The sequence below is a fragment of the Odocoileus virginianus genome, chromosome 23 (assembly GCF_023699985.2).
Source record: "Odocoileus virginianus isolate 20LAN1187 ecotype Illinois chromosome 23, Ovbor_1.2, whole genome shotgun sequence".
NCBI lineage: Eukaryota > Metazoa > Chordata > Mammalia > Artiodactyla > Cervidae > Odocoileus > Odocoileus virginianus.
This window is the reverse complement of record NC_069696.1, coordinates 13271610-13290125: the sequence shown is the minus strand read 5'-3', so window position 1 is coordinate 13290125 and position 18516 is coordinate 13271610. Positions and strand designations below refer to the sequence as shown.

Below are 18516 nucleotides of genomic sequence, written 5' to 3'. Positions count from 1 at the left end.
CTGGCACCCACAGTTTTCCTAAGTGTCACAATTTGGAGGAGGCTGCTGGGCCCCCTCAAACCATCTGGGAACCCTCAGCTGGCCGGCAGCCTTCCCACCTCTGTGCCCATCACCAGGAGAGAACAGTCGCCCTTGTGCCTCGGGGTTGGAAATCCACCCCAGACGCCAGCTGACGGCGGGGTGGGGGGGGTCAGGCTGAGGGTTGAGGTGTGTGTGTGGGAACACACGTGTGCAGGGTTCACTGCAGGCTCCCAGGGTCCCACCAGGAGACCGCCCTCCCAACGGCCCCTGTCCCTGCCCTGGGCTCCCCACCCCGCAGGTGTGTATCGGGGGTGGGGGGGCAGATAGATTAGGCTCTCAGGCCCCCCACTGAGCCCAAGGGTCCTGGGCTGTCCCGCTCTGCCTGCAAGCCCCTTCCCATACACGGGCCTGCTTGAGAACCCCCAGGCCCGAGCCTTACTCTCCAGGAGGATGGCCTGTGTCGTGGGGGGTGAGAGGAGGTTTCTGCGGAGCCCAGGGCTCCTGGACTCGGAGGGCGAGTGCTGTAAAGTGGGAGTCTGAGATCAGTTCTGCATTAAAATAAGAAAGACCCAGGGTTTCTCCCCTCCCCCTCCCGGGGGCCCTGTCCCACCCTCTGCCGATGAAACGGACTCTCAGGGGCCTTCTGATGCCAGGAGCCCATGTCTGTGTCCACAGCCATGCCCCACCCCCAGCGCTTCAGCGGGGAGAGTGTCGTGTCCTGGAGCGACCTGGACATCACCATCTCTGTGCCCTGGTACCTGGGGCTCATGTTCCGGACCAGGAAGGAGGAGGGCGTGCTGATGGAGGCCACGGCGGGCGTGTCCTCCCGGCTCCATCTCCAGGTGAGCGAGAGCCCCGTCCCACCCCGGGCACCTGCAGGACAGGTGTGCACCCGCGTGAGGCAACCAGAGGGTTGGGCTGTCTGCCCTGAAGCCAGGCCTTCTCACTGCCCTCGAGGGGCGCCTGGTCACTTCTCTCTGCCCACGCTGCTGGTGGTCCTCACCGTGAAGGACCAGGAGAATGTGACCACCCAGCGCCCAGCATCAGATCAGTCAGCCTGACAACACTGCCTGGGCAGGGGCTGGGGGCTTAGAGCTGGCAGGGAGCCCCCTTCTCTTTTCCCGCCTGCCCCCCACCCCCCACCTGCCGCTCACCCCCTCCCTGTCCCACGCGCTCCCCGGGTCCCTGCTCAGGTGTGTCTCCAGCGCAGGCCCATTCAGGTCACACTGACGGTGCAGTGTGTACCCCCCCGTAATTACAGCCACCGTTGTTTTTCCCTTATTAACCAGGAATTGTATTGGTTTACCAGGCGGCCTCAGAAGCCAGCGCTGGGACGGAACATGGCAGGCACTATTCTGCCCGGGGATGGGGTTTCCCTCTGTGGTGGTTGTGCTGTTGGAACAAATTAAATTGGCTGATTCAGGTGATGAGTGGGTGCTCACAGGTTGTCACTGGCAGTGGGGTCGCTGTTGGAAAAAAGTACGCTTTCAATGGAACAACACCCAAAGCCACAAACTCCCGTATTGCCTGAGTAATTAAGGTCTGGGTAGCTAATTCAAACACGAAGGGTTTCTGCCAGGAACCGTGGCCAGCGCCTCCCTGTGGAAGGCTGGGTGGCAAAGGTGGTGACCTCAGGGCAGCAGGGGGGATCTTCCAGACCCTGGTGGCCACCCAGAAGGCCGCCCCAGGGCCGTTCCCAAAGGCTGGTCAGCTGGGGATTACAGCTGTTTCCACACGACGCTTGTGGAATGCAGGCCTCCCGCAGCCTGTGGGCTTTGAGGCGGCCTCCGCGGTGTTCCCGGCCTCCGCAGCGGCACAGACAAGGTACAGAGTAGTCCTGCAGCCCAAACAATTTGGCTGATTGCTCTTAGGCGCCCTAAATCCACCTCATTGTCAAGTGGGAATCACTTGGCTGCTGCTGAACACTCTCCTAAATCCGGTGACAGACCTCAGGTGGCAAGCAGCTACTGCCAACGCCCTGGGATCATTCTGCAGGCATTGCTTTTGTTGGTGAACACACGTCATTTCATTGTGGAGCTGCTGGCTTCGGGGTTTTGTTAGTGAGGACAGCGAGAGAGATTGGCAAGGCAAGTTTAATGAGTTGACTCGGGCTTCTGTGAAACAAAAGGAAACAGTATGAAAAGGTGAAAAATTGTCTTCTTCGGTTGACTCTCAGTTAAGACTGAAAAGCAAAGTATGTTATTAGTTGCGTTGTCTTTATAATCAGCTAAACACATTTTCTGTTTTCCATCAAGGTTTCTTCTTTGGCCCATCGGGTATTGGTAAGCATCTCTCTCAGTTAGCAAACAGGGGGTGTTTTCAACCATTTTGTTATTGTTTTAACTGCAGGACAGAGAACGTTCGCTGTGTGATTTCAGACCTTTGAAATGTGTTGAGACTTGCTTTTGAGCCCCGCATTTGGAGTTTTTTGTGAATGTTCTACCTGTACTTGAAAAAAAAGTATGCCCACTGCAGTTGTGTTCTCTTGTTTTCTGTGTATGTCAAGTAGGTGACGTGTGTTCATGGAGCATTCAAATTTTTTCTGTCCTTATTGATTTAGGGAGGGTTCACTCAGTTACTGAGAGAGGAGAGTCAAGAATCTCCAGCCTTGATTGTGGCTTCTCTCTCACTCCTCTAGATCTGTCCATCTTTGCTTTGTAGATCTGGAGGCTATGTTGTCGTTGTTTAGCTGCCCAGTCTTATCTGACTCTTTGTGACCTCATGGACTGCAGCACGCCCAGCTCCCTGTCCCTCACCATCTCCCGGAGTTTGCCCAAGTTCACTTCCGTTTGCCTTGGTGATGCCGTCTAGCCATCTCATCCTGTGATGCCCTCTTCTCCTTTTGTGCTCTATCTTTCCCAGCATCAGGGACTTTCCCAGTGAGTTGGTTGTTTGCATCAGATGGCCAAGATACTGGAGCTTCAGCTTCAGTCCTTCCAACCAGTATTCAGGGTTGATTTCCCTTAAGATTGACTGGTTTGATCTCCTTGCTGTCCAAGGGACTTTCAGGAGTCATCTCCAGCACCACAGTTTGAAGGCATCAATTCTTTGGCGTTCTGCCTTCTTTATGGTCCAGCTCTCACAACCATATGTGACCACTAGAAGACTATAGCCTTGACTATATGGACAATTTGTCAGCAGAGTAGTGTGTCTGTTTTCCAACACACTGTCTAGGTTTGTCATCGCTTTCCTGCCAAGAAGCAATCGTCTTCTGATTTCATGGCTGCAGTCACCATTCACAGTGATTTTAGAGCCAAAGAAGAGGAAATCTGTCACTACTTCCACCTTTTCCCCTTCTGTTTGCCATGAAGTAATGGGACCGGATGCCATGATCTTAGTTTTTTTAATATTTAGTCCTAAGCCGGCTCTTTCACTCTCCTCCTTCACCCTCATCAAGAGGTTCTTTAGTTCCTCTTCACTTTCTGCCATTAGCATGGTATCATCAGCATATCTGATGTTATTGATGTTCCTTCTGCCTATCTTGATTCCAGCCTGTTACTCACCCAGCCCTGCATTTCTCATGATGTGCTCAGCATAGAGGTTAAACAAACAGGGTAACAGCAGACAGCCCTGAGGTACTCCTTTCTCAATCTTAAATCAATCAGTTGTTCCATACAGGGTTCTAATTGTTGTTTCTCAGGAGGCAGGTAAGATGGTCTGGTATTCCCATCTCTTTAAGAGCTTTCCAGTTTGTCATGATCCACATGGTCAAAGGCTTTAGTGTAGTCTCTGAAACAGAGGTAGATGTTTTTCTGGAATTCCCTAGCTTTCTCTATAATCCAGTGAGTGTTGGCAATTTGATCTCTGGTTCCCCTTCCTTTTCTAAACCCAGCTTGGAAGGTCTTGGTTAACATAAGGCTGAAGCCTAGCATGCAAGAGTTTAGGCATGACCTCACTAGCGTGGGAGATGAGTGTGATTGTCCGATGCTCAGACTACCCTCCTTGGGAACTGGGGTGAGGATTGATCTTTTCCAGTCCTGTGGCCACTGCAGGGTCTTTCAGCTGTGCTGACATACTGAATGCAGTACCTTGATGGCATCATCCTTTAGGGTTTTGAGTAGTTCTACTGGAATTCCATCACATCTACTAGCATTATTAGCAACAGGCCTTCCTAAGGCCCACGTGACTTCACTGTCTATAGAATGTCTGGCTCTGGGTGATGTTATTAGGCTATGTTATTAGGTGCATACAATTTTAGGATTGTTTTATCTTTCTGGAATATTGACTATGTTATCACGATGAAAATCCTCTTTATCTTTCACAGTTATTTTTGCCTTGGAATCTACTTTGTCTCCTGTTAATATTGCTATGCTAGCTTTTGTTGGTGTTTATGTGATGTATCTTTTTCTATCTTTCTCCTTTCAACATTTCTGTTTCCTTATATTAAGCAGTGCACTAATAGTTTTTTTTTAATATGCTCTGTATTTAATTTGAAGTTAGGTTAGTTACAACACTGTTTTTTTAGATTTCTAACATGTATTTTTGGAAGTGTAGTTGATTTACAATCTTACTGTATTTAAACATGGTAGCTTGAGTCTTATCTCATGAAACAAGGAATAATTGCATCCAGAAATAAAAGTCTGCTGGTAGCTGAATCAGTCTCCTTGAAAGCTCTGTGGGTCCCCTTGCTATTTTCCTGTCTGTGTCTGATGGTTCTCTCGTCTGGATTCCCGTGAGTCTAAGACACTGTCCTCTCTCCTCATGTACTTGGTTATTTTTGATTGAATGTGGGACATCATGTTGAAAAGCAAGAGACAGTTTGAAACTAGGATGGTGGTGCCATTATCCCCTATGTTTGCTTCTGGTTGCAGCCCTCAGCCTGGGCAGGCTCAGAATTCCACTTCCTTTCCTCCCAGCCACATGAGCCAAGAAAGCTTCGCACAGCTCTCAGCCTCAGCGGTTCCTCCCAGAACCCTCCGACAGCCGCATGGCCAGGCGCTGAGCACCTTTCTTCGGATCCCCACTTTCTGCCTGGTTGTCTTCTGTCACTTGCAGTGGCTTGGGTCACTGGTGCCTCGGACGGCTGTGCTTTAAGATTTTGCCTCATTATCCCGGGTCTGCTCAGGAGGCGGGCTGGTCCAAACTGCCCAGTCCTTCACTGGAGAAAGGGAACCATGATCTCAGCATTGCCCCAGCTACGTTTTCTTAAAACATGAACATCCGAGGCCAGTTACCATGCTGACTTCTGTCTTTTCCTACATATATTTGAACATGGTGGCCTGAATCTTATCCCATAAAATGAAACATTTACATCCAAAAATAAGAGCCCAGTAGTCACCAGAATCTGTGATTGTTCCCGATACTTAAGTCCAGTGGGCTTCATCTTACTTGATCTCTTCTAATATTTGGCGCTTCTTACCATAAAAGAAGGGCTTCCCTGGTTGCTCAGTAGGTAAAGAATCTGCCTGTAATGCAGGAGACCCTGGTTTGATTCCTGGGTCCAGAAGATCTGCTGGAGAAGGGATAGGCTGCCCGCACCAATGTTCTTGGGCTTCCCTCACGGCTCAGTTGGTAAAGAATCAGCCTGTAATGCGGGAGACCTGGGTTCGATCCCTGGGTTGGGAATATCCCCTGGAGAAGGGAATGGCTACCCACTCCAGCATTCTGGCCTGGAGAATTCTCTGGACTGTATAGTCCATGGGGTCACAAAGAGTCGGACACGACTGCGCGACTTTCCCTTCACTTCACTTCGCCATAGAAGAAGGCACGTGATCCTGGAGCGTGTGACGGCAACACCAAATTAGACATTGCCCGATGTTTAAGCCTGCCTGTGGCTCGTTGCCCGGCGGTGAGCCTGTTGGCGTGGCCTTGTTCCCTAAGAGACTGCAGGGTGGTCTGCACCTTGTCACCGTCACCCCGATCCCCATCGCTCTTCCTGTCCTGCAGATCCTGGACAGCCACGTCCGGTTCGAGGTGTCCCACGGCACCTCGGAAGTGGTGTCCATGCAGCTGTCCAGGGCACGCGTGGCTGACGGGCACTGGCACCACCTGCTGATAGAGCTGAAGAGTGCCAAGGAGGGCAAAGACATCAAGTACCTGGCAGTCGTGACCCTGGACTACGGCGCGGACCAGGTGAGCAGGCCTCTGCACACGCTTTGGAACGGACCCCTCCCTGGGCCTGCGGGGACGCGGGGGGACCCCACAGGTGCCAGGTGCTTGTGGATTTGGACAAGTGCTTCCTGGGCTCCCCTGAATTCGGGTCTCCTCTTCCTCCTCATGCTGGGGTCCTGGGCGCCTGCACCTCGTCCCTGCCTAGACGGTCAGCTCCCGGCATCAGGAACTGGACTCGGTCCAGCTGGGTGTCCCCGCGTGGCTGCCAGCGGTGCCTCCAGCAGCGGTTTCTTGTAGCAAAGCTGGCCTGAGCCACAGCCGTTCTGTGCTCTGTCTCTGGGGCACAGAGATGGACCTGGGTGGGGGGAGCCATGCAGCCGAGGTGCCGGAGGGGGCTGAGGGGCCCCGGAGAGGTACACCTATCCCAGCTGGGCAGGTGGCGTGCCAGGCAGGTGACTCAGAGAACGCTGGATCTGCAGGGTGTGAGCCAGGTGACCGGAGGCGTGTCGAGGGGACCCCCACACACTGGCTCCCCTGTGATTCCTAAGAGCTCTTGGAGTCCAGGCTCTTCCCGCACCTGGTTCTGGGAATGAACAGCTGCCGTGTTCTGAGCTTGAGGATCCGGCTGAGACTTTCCTAGGTTCTTGCCACCACGGACGAGTTTTACATTTTCTAGTTTATCGAGCTTTCTTACACAGAGGCTCATTGGCAGTGCCCATGATGGAAGTAGGAGGGTGGCCCACGTCCCCCCTGCTGTGGCCAGGCTGGGACAGGGACCCGTGTCCTCCGGCTGCTTCCCGCACCCCGCCCGTCTCATGCATACACAGCCGTGCCGTCCATGGAAATGGCTGAGTGGCCCCCTGTGTGAGGCAGGGACGCCCCCCAGGCCGTGGGGAGGGCCCAGTGTGGCTGGGTTTCAGCCTCTGAGTGCATGCTTCCCAGCCGGGTGTCTACAGGCAGTGGCCCAGCCCCTCTCTTTGCACAGGACACGGTGCAGATCGGGAACCAGCTTCCTGGGCTGCGGATGAGAAGCCTTATCGTGGGGGGCGTGTCTGAAGACAAGGTGTCCGTGCGCCGCGGCTTCCGGGGCTGCATGCAGGTACCCCGCACGCGCGCCCTCCCCGACCCCTGCCCTGGGCCTCCATGGCGGCCTCAGGGGCAGCCGGCACCACCGTCATTGATCGTCCTGCTAGTTTTCAGGAAACGAGTTCACTTGTCTAATAGCCCACCCAACTTGAGTAGATCCTGTTTCCCACTTATGGCCCTCCTCCTCCCTGCCTCCCCTCGAGTTCTGCACACCCCGCCCCCAGCCACCCCACCATCCACCTGTAGCCCTGCCTTCATGTCCCGTCCAGAGCCTCCCTCTGGCTGCCTGCAGCAGCCCCCATCCTCACCTGGACAGGCCCCATGGCCGTCCCCTAGACCGGCAGCCCGAGGGAGCTGTTGATAGCGATTCTCCGCTCATGTCCGCCTGCCCCCAGCCTCCCACTGCAGGCAACAGCCCTTCGCGCCTGCCCCTGCGCCCTTGTGCCTCCGTGACCTGGCCGCACGGTGCCTTGCATGTTGCCTCCCCTCTGGACACCCCCTGCACACCCGCCCGCTTCTCCCAGGAGCCGCCCTGCCCTCCACCTCCAGCAGCTGTTCTGCTTCATGCTCCCTCCGTGATCCCCACCATGGAAGTATCAGAACGTGGAATTATTCCGTCTTCATCCCAGACGGCCTGAACCCCGTCCTGGGGTCCACACCTAGGGAGGGGCGGCAGTGCCTACATCCTGGCCTCAATTTTGCAGCAAGGGACCCAAGAGAATCTGGGGTTCTCTTCACCCCGGCTCCCTTTAGGGGGTTCCTCCAGCCCTGCGGGACTGACTCTGGGCCCCCGTTTCTGAAACGCAGGGAGTGAGAATGGGGGAGACTGCCACCAACATTGCCACGCTGAACATGAACGACGCCCTCAAGGTCAGGGTGAAGGACGGCTGTGAGGTGGAGGACCCCTGCTCCTCCGGCCCCTGCCCTCCCCACAGCCGCTGCCGCAACACCTGGGACGGCTATGCCTGCGAGTGTGACAGAGGTGGGCGCCCACCCGGCCCTGCCTGCGACTGCCCGTCCGCGGGGGGCAGCGCCTTCGGTGCTTGAAACCACCGAGGCACGCCGAGCCGGGCGCTGGTTCCGCGTCACCTCTCTGTGGGTCTGTGGTGCCCGGAGTGGTGTCTTGTGACTGTGCTGTCTCGTCTTCACCTGCAGCAGGGACGCTCCCGGGTGTATCCTCTGGGCACGTACTCATAGAGGGGGCGGGAGTGAAAGGCACACGTTTGTGAATAATACGTTGGGTGCTCGCCTCTGACTGTCGAGGTGATGCTTGGCTGGTACTGCCAGCTCCCCCAGCCTCCCCCACCCCCGGGCAGCCTGGGAGGCCCTGTCCTCCGTGTTTCCAGGTCGGACCCCCTGAGCGTCCGAGCTTCCCGTGATTCCGAGGGCCTCTGCAGCTTTCCTCCGCAGAGCAGTCTGGAAAAGGGGTCTCGGGGCGGCTGCAGATTGCGAATGCAGCCTCGCGCAGAGGGTCTTCCCCCACCTCCACCCCGGCGGAACGCGGACCTGCGGTGTGAGAGGCAGGTCCCGGGGTGGGGTAACGCTGGCCTGTCCCCGCAGGGTACTTCGGGAGGAGGTGTGTGGACGCGTGTCACATGAACCCCTGCAGGCACGTGGCGGCCTGCGTGCACAGCCCCGAGTCCCCGCGCGGCTACGTGTGCGAATGCGGGTCCGGCCACTACGGGCAGTACTGCGAGAACAGGTGAGTGTTCCCCGCCAGCGGCGGGCCCTTCGTTTCTGAACCCCAAGCAGGCATGGTACCTTTTGATGCCCTCCATCTGACTCCCCCTTCGTGACCACTCAGTGAGTTTACGATAGCTTCATTACGGCGTTTAAAAGCCTTCCCAGGTGTCTCAGCAGCAACGAATCTGCCTGCGATGCAGGAGACATAGGAGACGTGGGTTCAATCCCTGGGTCGGGAAGATCCCCTGGAGGAGGAAATGGCAACCCACTCCAGTATTCTTGCCTGGAGAATCCATGGACAGGCGAGCCTGGTGGCCTATAGTCTGTGGGATCACAAAGAGTCAGACGTGACTAAGGGACTAAACAACAGCAACATGTGGTTCTGGATAACGAGGACGTGTTTTCCACTTTGGCGTGAAATAAATGAGAATCCAACTGGGCATCTCTCACCAACCCCTGCTGAGCTTGTTTCCGCCCCACAAGTGCACAGCAGAGCTCGTTTATCCAGAGCCCAGCTGAGCACAGAGCAGGCAGGGGCTGCGATGTGGGAAGGCGACTGTAACTACAGAAAACGCTTTACTTTTCGAGTCAGGGGTTGGTCATAATTGACTCTGCTCTGCGTAGTCCACTGGGGGCGCTGCGCTCTCTCGGCCCCCGGAGCCCAGGAGTGTTGGTCTCACAGGTAGGGGCTGCGGGGCTCTGCACACGCCAGGCTGCAGCCCCTTTGAGAGGTGGTGCAGTCACAGCTGGTGGTCCTGGGCCAGTGCCGGCCATCCTGGTGCGGGAGCCGTGTGGGTGCCAGCCTGCTCTACCTGCAGGGACCCCTCGCTCTGTTCTGCCCACTGGGCACCAGAGTGCGTGCTGTCACCCCGCCCGTGGGCGGGATGCACTCGGCACTGCCCAGCCTGCCGGGTGATGGTGGGATGGAGTCAGGGAGGCCGAAGGGCGGGGCATTCTAGGGGGCACAGCAGAGGGCAGAGCCGGCGAACAGTGATGGGATGAGGCCTGAGGAGCTCAGAGGGCCATTCAGTCCCGGGCAGAGCTGGCGCCTGCTGTCCCAGGCAGCTTCTGGGCTGGGGAGACTCCCAGACCTGAGTGGAGGGCCTTCCCACAAACTGGAAATAGGGCTCAGCTCTGTGGAGGCAACAGGGGCCCCGCAGGAAAGCAGTGGGGGGATCGAGACTGGGTGTCAGAGAGCCTCCGACTCTCGGGTGAAATGTGGCTCCAGCAGTGGAAGCCAGAGGCCAGGGCACCGGCTGGGAGGCCGTGTGGTGTCCCTGAGGCCTGGCGTTGCCCGTAGGGCAGGGCTGAGGAGGCAGGGGGAAGGGGCAGGATGCCGCAGCTCTGGGGTCCCCACCCTGTCGATGCAGATGCGTGAACAGCAGACTGGAGCCCCACCCTGTCCCGGTCGTTCGTAGTCCCCTAGTGTGTACACAGTCGGTACTTAATAACTGCTGCTTAGGTGAACAGGTGAGAAGGAGGGGTTGACGGCTGATGGGCCGGTGGATGGAAAGCCATCAGCCAGAATGGTAAACATAGGGCAGGGTTTCATTTTGTGGAACCTGAAGGACACATGTGTTGGGTGGCGCTGGGTCACGGAGAGCCAGCCTGGCATGAGGGTGGTTGTCACCCTCCCCTTGGGCCAGGCGTCCTGGTGGGGGGTGCTGGGCAGTGTGAACCTGCTGACATGGTGCTCGTGGGAGGCTGGGTTGGGGCATCACCTGTGTCTTCCAGGGGGAAGGGAAAAGTGGGCAAACCGCTGAAATAGCAGTATTGTAGGTAGACCCCTTCCAGACTTGGACCCCTGAAGGCTGGGCATAGCAGATGAAAAGCTAAGGCCTTCAGTGGAGGCCAGCAGGGGGAAACAGACCACTCACAGGGGTGGGGGGTGCCCAGATCTAGGCCAGTCGGGGCCCAGGCCTCCAACATCCCTCTGGTTCCAAAAAGGGGCAGTTACATACCTTCCACGGCTGTCTGATTTCCCAACAGAATCGACCTTCCGTGCCCCAGAGGCTGGTGGGGGAGCCCCGTGTGCGGGCCTTGCCACTGTGAGGCCAGCAAAGGCTTCGACCCCGACTGCAACAAGACCAGCGGGCAGTGCCAGTGCAAGGTGAGGCCTGCAGCCCGCGGGCCGGGGGGCGGGGCGGGCGGTCAGCAAAGGCTTCGACCCCGACTGCAACAAGACCAGCGGGCAGTGCCAGTGCAAGGTGAGGCCTGCAGCCCGCGGGCCGGGGGGCAGGGTGGGCGATCAGCAAAGGCTTCGACCCTGGCTGCAACAAGACCAGCGGGCAGTGCCAGTGCAAGGTGAGGCCTGCAGCCCGCGGGCCCTGGGGCGGGGCGGGCGGTCAGCAAAGGCTTCGACCCCGACTGCAACAAGACCAGCGGGCAGTGCCAGTGCAAGGTGAGGCCTGCAGCCAGCGGGCCGGGGGGCGGGGCGGGCACACGGCTCCACCTGCACAGGAGCCCGGCGTTCACCCTGAGCGCCCCAGGCCTGCCGGCTCAGCCCCGCACGCGGACATCGGAAGCTGAGACGTTTCTGTGAGTCTGGCTCATCTTCAGCAGCAGCCGTGGTTCTCCCCGGCTGACCGTTTTTCGGGACTTTTATCAAACCACCCAGCAATGACCAACATTCAAAATATGAGGGACTTTCCTGGCAGTCCAGTGGTTAAAACTTAGCCTTTCAATGTGGACAGTGTGGGCTCAATCCCTGGTTAGGGAACTAAGATCCCACGTGGCTCATGGCCAGAAAGCCAAAACATAAAACAGAAGTAATACTGTAACAGATTCAGTAAAGACTAAAAAATGGCCCACATAAAACATCTTTTAAAAATATAAGTAAATAAATATGGCTAGCGTTGCCCACTCCCCCCGCCTTGGATACCTGTCGCCCTCACCCACGGCCTATGTTCTCAGCCCAAATCACATTGGAACCCCGGCCCCCTTGGCCTCCTGGAAATCACCACGTACCTTCAGAATATTGTGTCAACAACTGCCATGAGCTGCCAGTAACTTGAATCCTAAAGGGAAGGTCTGTCCGTAACAGTAGCTGCTGGGAGGGATGCGCCGTCTGGTGGCCGGGCCTGCTGACCCAGGAAGGGACCCTTGCCCTCACGGTGCTCTCTGCAGCCCCCGGCGCTCTGTCTGACGTCTGCGTGTCGCTTGGGGTCTGAAGAATCACAAGGGCCCCAGCAGAACAGGACCACGCAAGCCACGTGGTGGTAGATGGGGTCATAGCCTCGGTGGGGAGCATGGCAGAGGGGAAGTGGGGAGCGTACTTGGGGAAAATATGCCTAGGTTTTTTTTTTTTTTCCATAAAAAGTTATAGCAAATGCAGAAAGGACTGTGAATGGTGACAGTGACATCTGTGTCCCCTCCCAGAGTGACTGCTCACGTGTAGTGCCCCCTCCAGGCCCTGAAGGCATGCGGTTGGAACCCCTAGGGGACAGTTCCATGTCCCTGCCTGACACGGAAGCCTGTGTCACTGTGTCCCGGGCCACGGGTTGCCCAGGTCACCGCCTATCCCAGGTTCCAGCTGGTGACCCGTGGACCTCGGGGGACCGAGTGATCTGCCAAAAGCACTGTGGCCCGTGAACCACCCAGCTGGGCGTCAATCCAGGACTTTCCAAAACCGAAGCCTGTGTTCTTGACCATCACCCCGACCTGCCCCATGACAGATGTTCAGGCAGCTCCTAATTTCTTACTATTAAAAAAAAAAACTCCATCAGCCGCCCTGGTACCCAAGGGCACATATCGCCACTGAGTCTCAGATCCTCTTTAGAACAGAAGCCGGCCCACAGTAAGCACTTGCTGAGATGTGAGGGAGAACCCCCTGCCCCATCCAGTGCGGGGTCCCAGGTGCCATCGGTCTGGAGGCCATGGGTGGACGGCAGCTGTTAGGCCGGCCGGCCGGGCTGGAACCCTGACATCACTCAGGACACGTCCAGGGGCGGGGCTTCTGTGGCGCTGACATCCAGGCTCTGCTTCTGGCTCCCGCAGGAGAATTACTACAGGCCCCCGGGGCAGGACGCCTGCCTGCCCTGCGACTGCTTCCCACACGGCTCCCACAGCCGCGTCTGCGACATGGACAGCGGCCAGTGCAGCTGCAAGCCTGGGGTCATCGGGCGCCAGTGCAACCGCTGCGACAACCCTTTTGCCGAGGTCACCGTCCTCGGCTGCGAAGGTCTGCATCGCCCTCGACCCGCTCAGGCCATGTGGCAGGGACAGGCCACTGTGTGTCTGCCTCCGGGGGGAGGTGGGGGGTGTGCATACATGCACTGCACTCTCCTGGGGCATGGGGTTGCCCAACAGCCTTGTGGTCACATTGTGTCTGCTTGGCTTTCTAGCGGCTGGCCCTCCAGGAGGCGTGGGTCAGTGCCGCTGTCCCCCTCCCAGGTTCTCACAGCCGTGGTGGAGGCATGTGGGGTCCGGTTCTCAGTGGGGTGGGCTCCCTTCCGGGAGGAGCATGTGGGAAGCACCGCACACTCGTGGGCCAGGCTGAGCACCTCTCCCCTCTGTCCCCAGTGATCTACAACGGATGCCCCAGAGCGTTTGAGGCTGGCATATGGTGGCCACAGACCAAATTTGGGCAGCCAGCCGCGGTGCCGTGCCCCAAAGGGTCTGTGGGTAAGTACTACGGGGTGTGGCCCTGGCATCCGTTCCAGGCAGGACGATCAATAGTGGAGGGCTGGCCAAGGCATCGGAGCTCACCGGATGTTCCATGTGCAAAGAGTTCCTTTAGCCAAAGTGCCAGGGGAATAAGATAACTTTTTCATCAGTCGTAAATGGCAGAACCTGGAAAGAGCACACAGAAAATGTGAAGAGCACAGTGGTGGGAGGGTTGGGAGGTCTCTTGGTGAGACCTGCACCCACACCTCGAGAGGCCCAGAAGGTCCAGTGAGATGATGCAGAAAGCGCCAGCCCCGAGTGGGATCCAGGGCTGCGCCCATGGACACAGTGGGCGGTCCAGAGACCACCAGCTGATTTATCTTTTCACGGACTTGCTCAGCTGCCCACCCATAGTAACTGAGCAGCCCAGGTCAATTGTAATGTGAATGTCGGGCAGATGTGGGCATGGCCCCAGACCTGAGGGCAGAGTGGTGTTGGCTTCATGGCTATGGCACCCGCGGGCGCTGGGCCAGCCAGGGGTTGGCTCACAAGTCAGCTTTTGGGCTCGACAAGTCCTTCCCTGCTCCCTAGGAAACGCGGTCCGGCACTGCAGTGGGGAGAAGGGCTGGCTGCCCCCGGAGCTCTTTAACTGCACCACCGTCTCCTTCATGGACCTCAAAGCCATGGTAGGCTGCACCCTGGGGACACGCGGGAGGGCGCTGGGTGTCCAGGCTCCCGTGATCACGCGGTCCCAGGCCGGCCGAGGCGCAGGGCCACACGTCTGTTGGGGCCCCTGGGCGGCCATCTCCTCCTCCCTTTCCAGACCCCAGCCCATGTCTGGGTCTGCAGACTCGGGGTCCCAGGGTTTGGGCTCCCCACACCCTGCCCTGGTCCTCGTCCACCTGGGCTCTTTCTCCAGGTGCTTTGGAGCCTGACACACCCTCCTTCTGAGTGCCACGGCCATCTGGGGGTCTGGGGGTTTTTAAAGTTCTTCCCTGAGAAGGGGGTTTCCACTGGAAAGCAACGGGCCCTGTGTCCTGCGAAGGGCCCGGGGCCGACGTGGCGCTTGCTCCCCAACCCAGAACGAGAAGCTGAGCCGGAACGAGACACAGATGGACGGGGAGCGGTCCCTGCGGCTGGCCCGGGCGCTGCGAAATGCCACGCAACACACGGCCGCGCTCTTCGGCAATGATGTGCGGACGGCCTACCAGCTCCTGGGCCGCGTCCTGCTGCATGAGAGCAGCCAGCAGGGCTTCGAGCTGGCGGCCACGCGGGACGCTGACTTCCACGAGGTAGGAGGGTGGCAGGCGCGGGACCCCCCAGCCCCCGTACGTCCCGGGGTCCAGGTGGGGCTGTGACCGGCCGGTGCATCCAGTGTCCGCGGGGCAAGACCCCACTTTCCCGATGCAAGCTCAGGCCCATTCAGTGAGCAGGAAAGGGGGCTCACGAGGGTTAGGAGCAGGCCTGACGGGGAAGACCGTGATGCTGCTTGCACACCAGCATCCGGGGTGGTCCACCTGAGTCAGCCCGCTGACTGCCACACTCATCCACTGTGGAGCCCACTGTTGCCCGGCTTTACAGTTACGGAATCTGCGGCACAGGGGGCCAAGGGCATGCAGCCTGTAAGAGGTGGGCGCCGGGGTCTCCCAGCCCCTGAGGTCCCGAGCTCAGGTGGCCTGGTGTCTCCTGCCCTAGAGACAGCCCTGCGTTGTGTTCAGTGTTTGGTCCCTAAGAAGCGTCTGTTGAGAATAATCGGTGAGGAGACGCGTTCATCTAGCCTATAAACTGCTCTTGTGTCGGGGGGTGGCTGGCCTTGCCTCGTGTTTCCGCTTTACTCCTAAGGCCTCCCAGTCCACGCAGAGCCCCCAGGAAACCTTCCTGTCCGTGCTGAGCCCCCCGGGAACCTCCGCGCAGAGTCCTCAGGGCCTTGGAAGGTCCTGTCACCTGCATCTCAATCCAGGCCTGAGGGTTGGGGCCAAGGGAGTTTTGTTCCCATTTCTGATGGTTTGCAAACAGAAGTTTCTCATCCTGCCTTCAGTCTGGGTCGTGGCCCCCTGAGTCCTCGCCACCCTGCCCCCCGTTCATCTGCAGTTTTGGGGGAGGGGGCGTCACCTGAACCGGAGTGCACGGGGCGTCCTGGGCTGCCCTCCCTGTGGGTTCAGCAGTGGCCAGGGGCCCCACGCCTGGCTCTCCTGGTGGGGGGGTGTTGCCGACGTATCCGGGGGGCGTCTCTGCCTGCCTTCTCCCCTGGGCATCTCGGGGTGAAGCCCTGCAAGGCTTCCCCAACCATAGAGGTTAGACCCCAGCGTCTCTCCCCATATCTGACCGTCTTGGCCTAGCCTGGTCCTGAAGGCTCCCCAGAGCCCAGGCCCCATCTCCTTAATCAGGCTCCCGCGGGCTGGCTGCTCGTGAGCTGAGCACCACCTGTCCGTCTGTCTGTCCGAGCAGGACGTCGTCCGGGCGGGCAGCGCCCTCCTGGCCCCAGCCACCAGGGCCGCCTGGGAGCAGATCCAGCGGAGCGAGGCTGGCACGGCGCAGCTGCTGCGGCGCTTTGAGGCCTATTTCAGCAACGTGGCCCGGAACCTGCGGAGGACGTACCTGCGGCCCTTTGTCATCGTCACAGCTAACATGGGTGAGGCCGCGGCCCAGCAGGGCAGGGGACCCCTAGGGCCCGTCTGCAGTGCCGCCTCCCTTGGCCTCGTCTCAGGGAAGGGTCGGCGCGGGGAGGATCTTGGTGGTCCGCAGGCCTTGCAGAACTAGGGATCGGGCTGCCCGGGGAGGCGGGCTCAAGCGTCTGGCCACAGGTCCAGCCTTCAGGCTCAGGCAGAGGTGCAGACCCCAGAGGGTCGGAGATAGGCGCTGGTAGCAGGCGCAGGGGAATGCCGCCCCCCACACCCACCGCGCCGGGCCGGGGGCTGAGCCATCCGCACAGCCAATGCCTGTGGACCAAGTGACCCCAGGGACCCAGGACGCGCTATTCTGGGCTCTGGGCTTAAACAGTCGGCTTCCTTCCTGGGGAGGCAACCCTGATGGTGGAGCCAGCCCCAGCTGCCCAGATGGAGCGGCGGAGATGCTGGAGGGGGCCGTCCTGCCTGTGGGGCTCCTAGTCTCACTCCTGTGTTAATTAAGCTCCCCTGTGGGGCCTCAGGCAGGGCCCTGGCACTGCTCCTTCCCTGGGAGTCACCCCTTAATTTCCGGGACCATCTGTCTCCAGAGGGCTGAGCCCTTAACCCAGAGCTAGCATCCCTGTCGTGGACCCTCAGGCTTACGGGGAGGGGCCCTCACTGCTGACCGGATGCTCATGCTGAGCTCACCTGAGCCCGGGGCGCTGGGGTGGAGGAGGGCGTGGGACGCTGTCATCACTGGGGCAGGAGGGAAGGGTGAGCACCCGGGGTCCCTGCCTCCGGCTGTGAAGAGGGTTTAGCAGAAATGGCCTGCAGACTCCCGGGGCAGACAGGACGCGGGCACCCGAGGGGCGCCTGGTGCAGCTGCTGCCCCTTGGAGAGGCAGGTCCCGGCCAAGCCTCCCAGCCCCTCTGCCTGCACACCCTCCAGCGTCCACCCCTGATGCTCTGGGGTTGGGACCCTCCCCCTTCCCTGGACCGAGAGAGTCCCCCTGGGTGCCCCTTGTGCTGGGGCCAGCCTGTCCACTTTCCCAGTCCTTGGGGCCAGCCGCCCCTGCCTCCCGCGTTCAGGACTCCTGCTGCCCCTGACCCTGACTGCCGGGGTGGGAGCACCCCTCTTTCCTGTGCAGTGACTTGAGGGTACCCTTCACAGAGGGGGTGTTGAATCAAACAGCTCAGCAGCATGACCTGGGGGTTCACCCTGGAGCCTGCAGGGTGACCGTCAGGAGGGTCATGGCTGCAGGGAAATGACACTCCCGTGGGGCGGGGTGAGGGGCGCCCCTCCTGAAGCTCCCCAGGTCCCCAGGTCAGGCCCCCAGCTGTCTGACTCAGCCGGAAGTGGGCGTCAGTTCTGTTCAAAGGGGATGGTGACCAGGGACAGCCCTTCTGGGCCATTTGGAAGCAATAGGGGTCCGGACGGGCTCTCCACAGGGCGGGGGGGTCGGGAGCCGCATGTGATGACGTCCCCCCGACCCCCCCAGTTCTCGCCGTCGACGTCTTTGACAAGCTGAACTTCACGGGAGCCCACGTGCCGCGGCTCGAGCACCTCCGGGGCGAGGTCCCCAAAGACCTGGAGTCCTCAGTCTTCTTCTCGGAGGATTTCTTCAAACCAGCCGAGAGGAGAGGTAAGGCTGATGAGACGTGGGGGCTCCCCCGGGGGCTGGCAGGTGGGGGAGGCCGAGGGGAGCGGGTCAGCCTGCCGTGGCCCCGGCCCTCTGCCCTGCACCCTGCAGCCCGGCGTTTGCCGGCCCAGAGGGAAGGGCAGCCACGGGGATGCCTTGCAGAAATTTGGCTGATTTATAACATGGTGACGGAGTGAACACCCACATTGTGTGTGAGCTGGTCTTCCTTGTGCAGTGAAAAGCTGCCTCTCCATGGATGTGAAACGTTAGACTCCTCCCCGAGCCCCCAGAAAACCAACCAGAGCCTTCTGAGTGCAGTTCTCCAGTCCTGAGTTAACACTAAAACCGTGCGGCTTAAACACGGCGAACTTTCTTAAAGTATTTTTCACAGATGCTCTCCAGCTGCTGAAAGCATCTCTCCCCAAATAGGGACTTCTGTACTCTTCTGTAACGGGCAGTTTAACATTTGAAACCTTTTTGGTCAGTTTGTCTTGTCAGTTATATGATTATTCAGACATCTTAAATACTTTTAAAGTTTTACACTGATGTAGGATATTGTTGTTCAGTCATGTCCAACTCTCTGCGACCCCGTGGACTGTGGCATGCCAGGCTGCCCTGTCCATCACCACTTCCCGGAGTTTACTCAAACTCATGTCCATTGAGTCAGTGATGCCCATTGACCCTCCCCCACCATCTCACCCTCTGTCGTCCCCTCTCCTCCTGCCTTCAATCTTTCCCAGCATCAGGGTCTTTTCCAGTGAATCGTCTCTTCGCATCAGGTGGTCAAAGTATTGGAGCTTCAGCTTCAGCAACGGTCCTTCCAAT

The 18516-nt window shown here is 58.8% G+C and overlaps 1 protein-coding gene across 1 annotated transcript in view; it reads left to right on the top strand.

The window, feature by feature from the left end:
* Nucleotides 1-18516, top strand: part of CELSR1 (cadherin EGF LAG seven-pass G-type receptor 1) — a 146598-nt gene that overhangs the window by 103181 nt on the left and 24901 nt on the right. The window contains exons 9-20 of the mRNA XM_020893634.2: nt 697-863; nt 5908-6093; nt 7058-7171; nt 7966-8140; nt 8719-8860; nt 10831-10951; nt 12838-13021; nt 13363-13464; nt 14038-14132; nt 14529-14738; nt 15895-16078; nt 17551-17694. Coding sequence (XP_020749293.2) covers nt 697-863; nt 5908-6093; nt 7058-7171; nt 7966-8140; nt 8719-8860; nt 10831-10951; nt 12838-13021; nt 13363-13464; nt 14038-14132; nt 14529-14738; nt 15895-16078; nt 17551-17694 — 1824 coding nt within the window. The remainder of the gene's footprint in view (nt 1-696; nt 864-5907; nt 6094-7057; nt 7172-7965; nt 8141-8718; nt 8861-10830; nt 10952-12837; nt 13022-13362; nt 13465-14037; nt 14133-14528; nt 14739-15894; nt 16079-17550; nt 17695-18516) is intronic.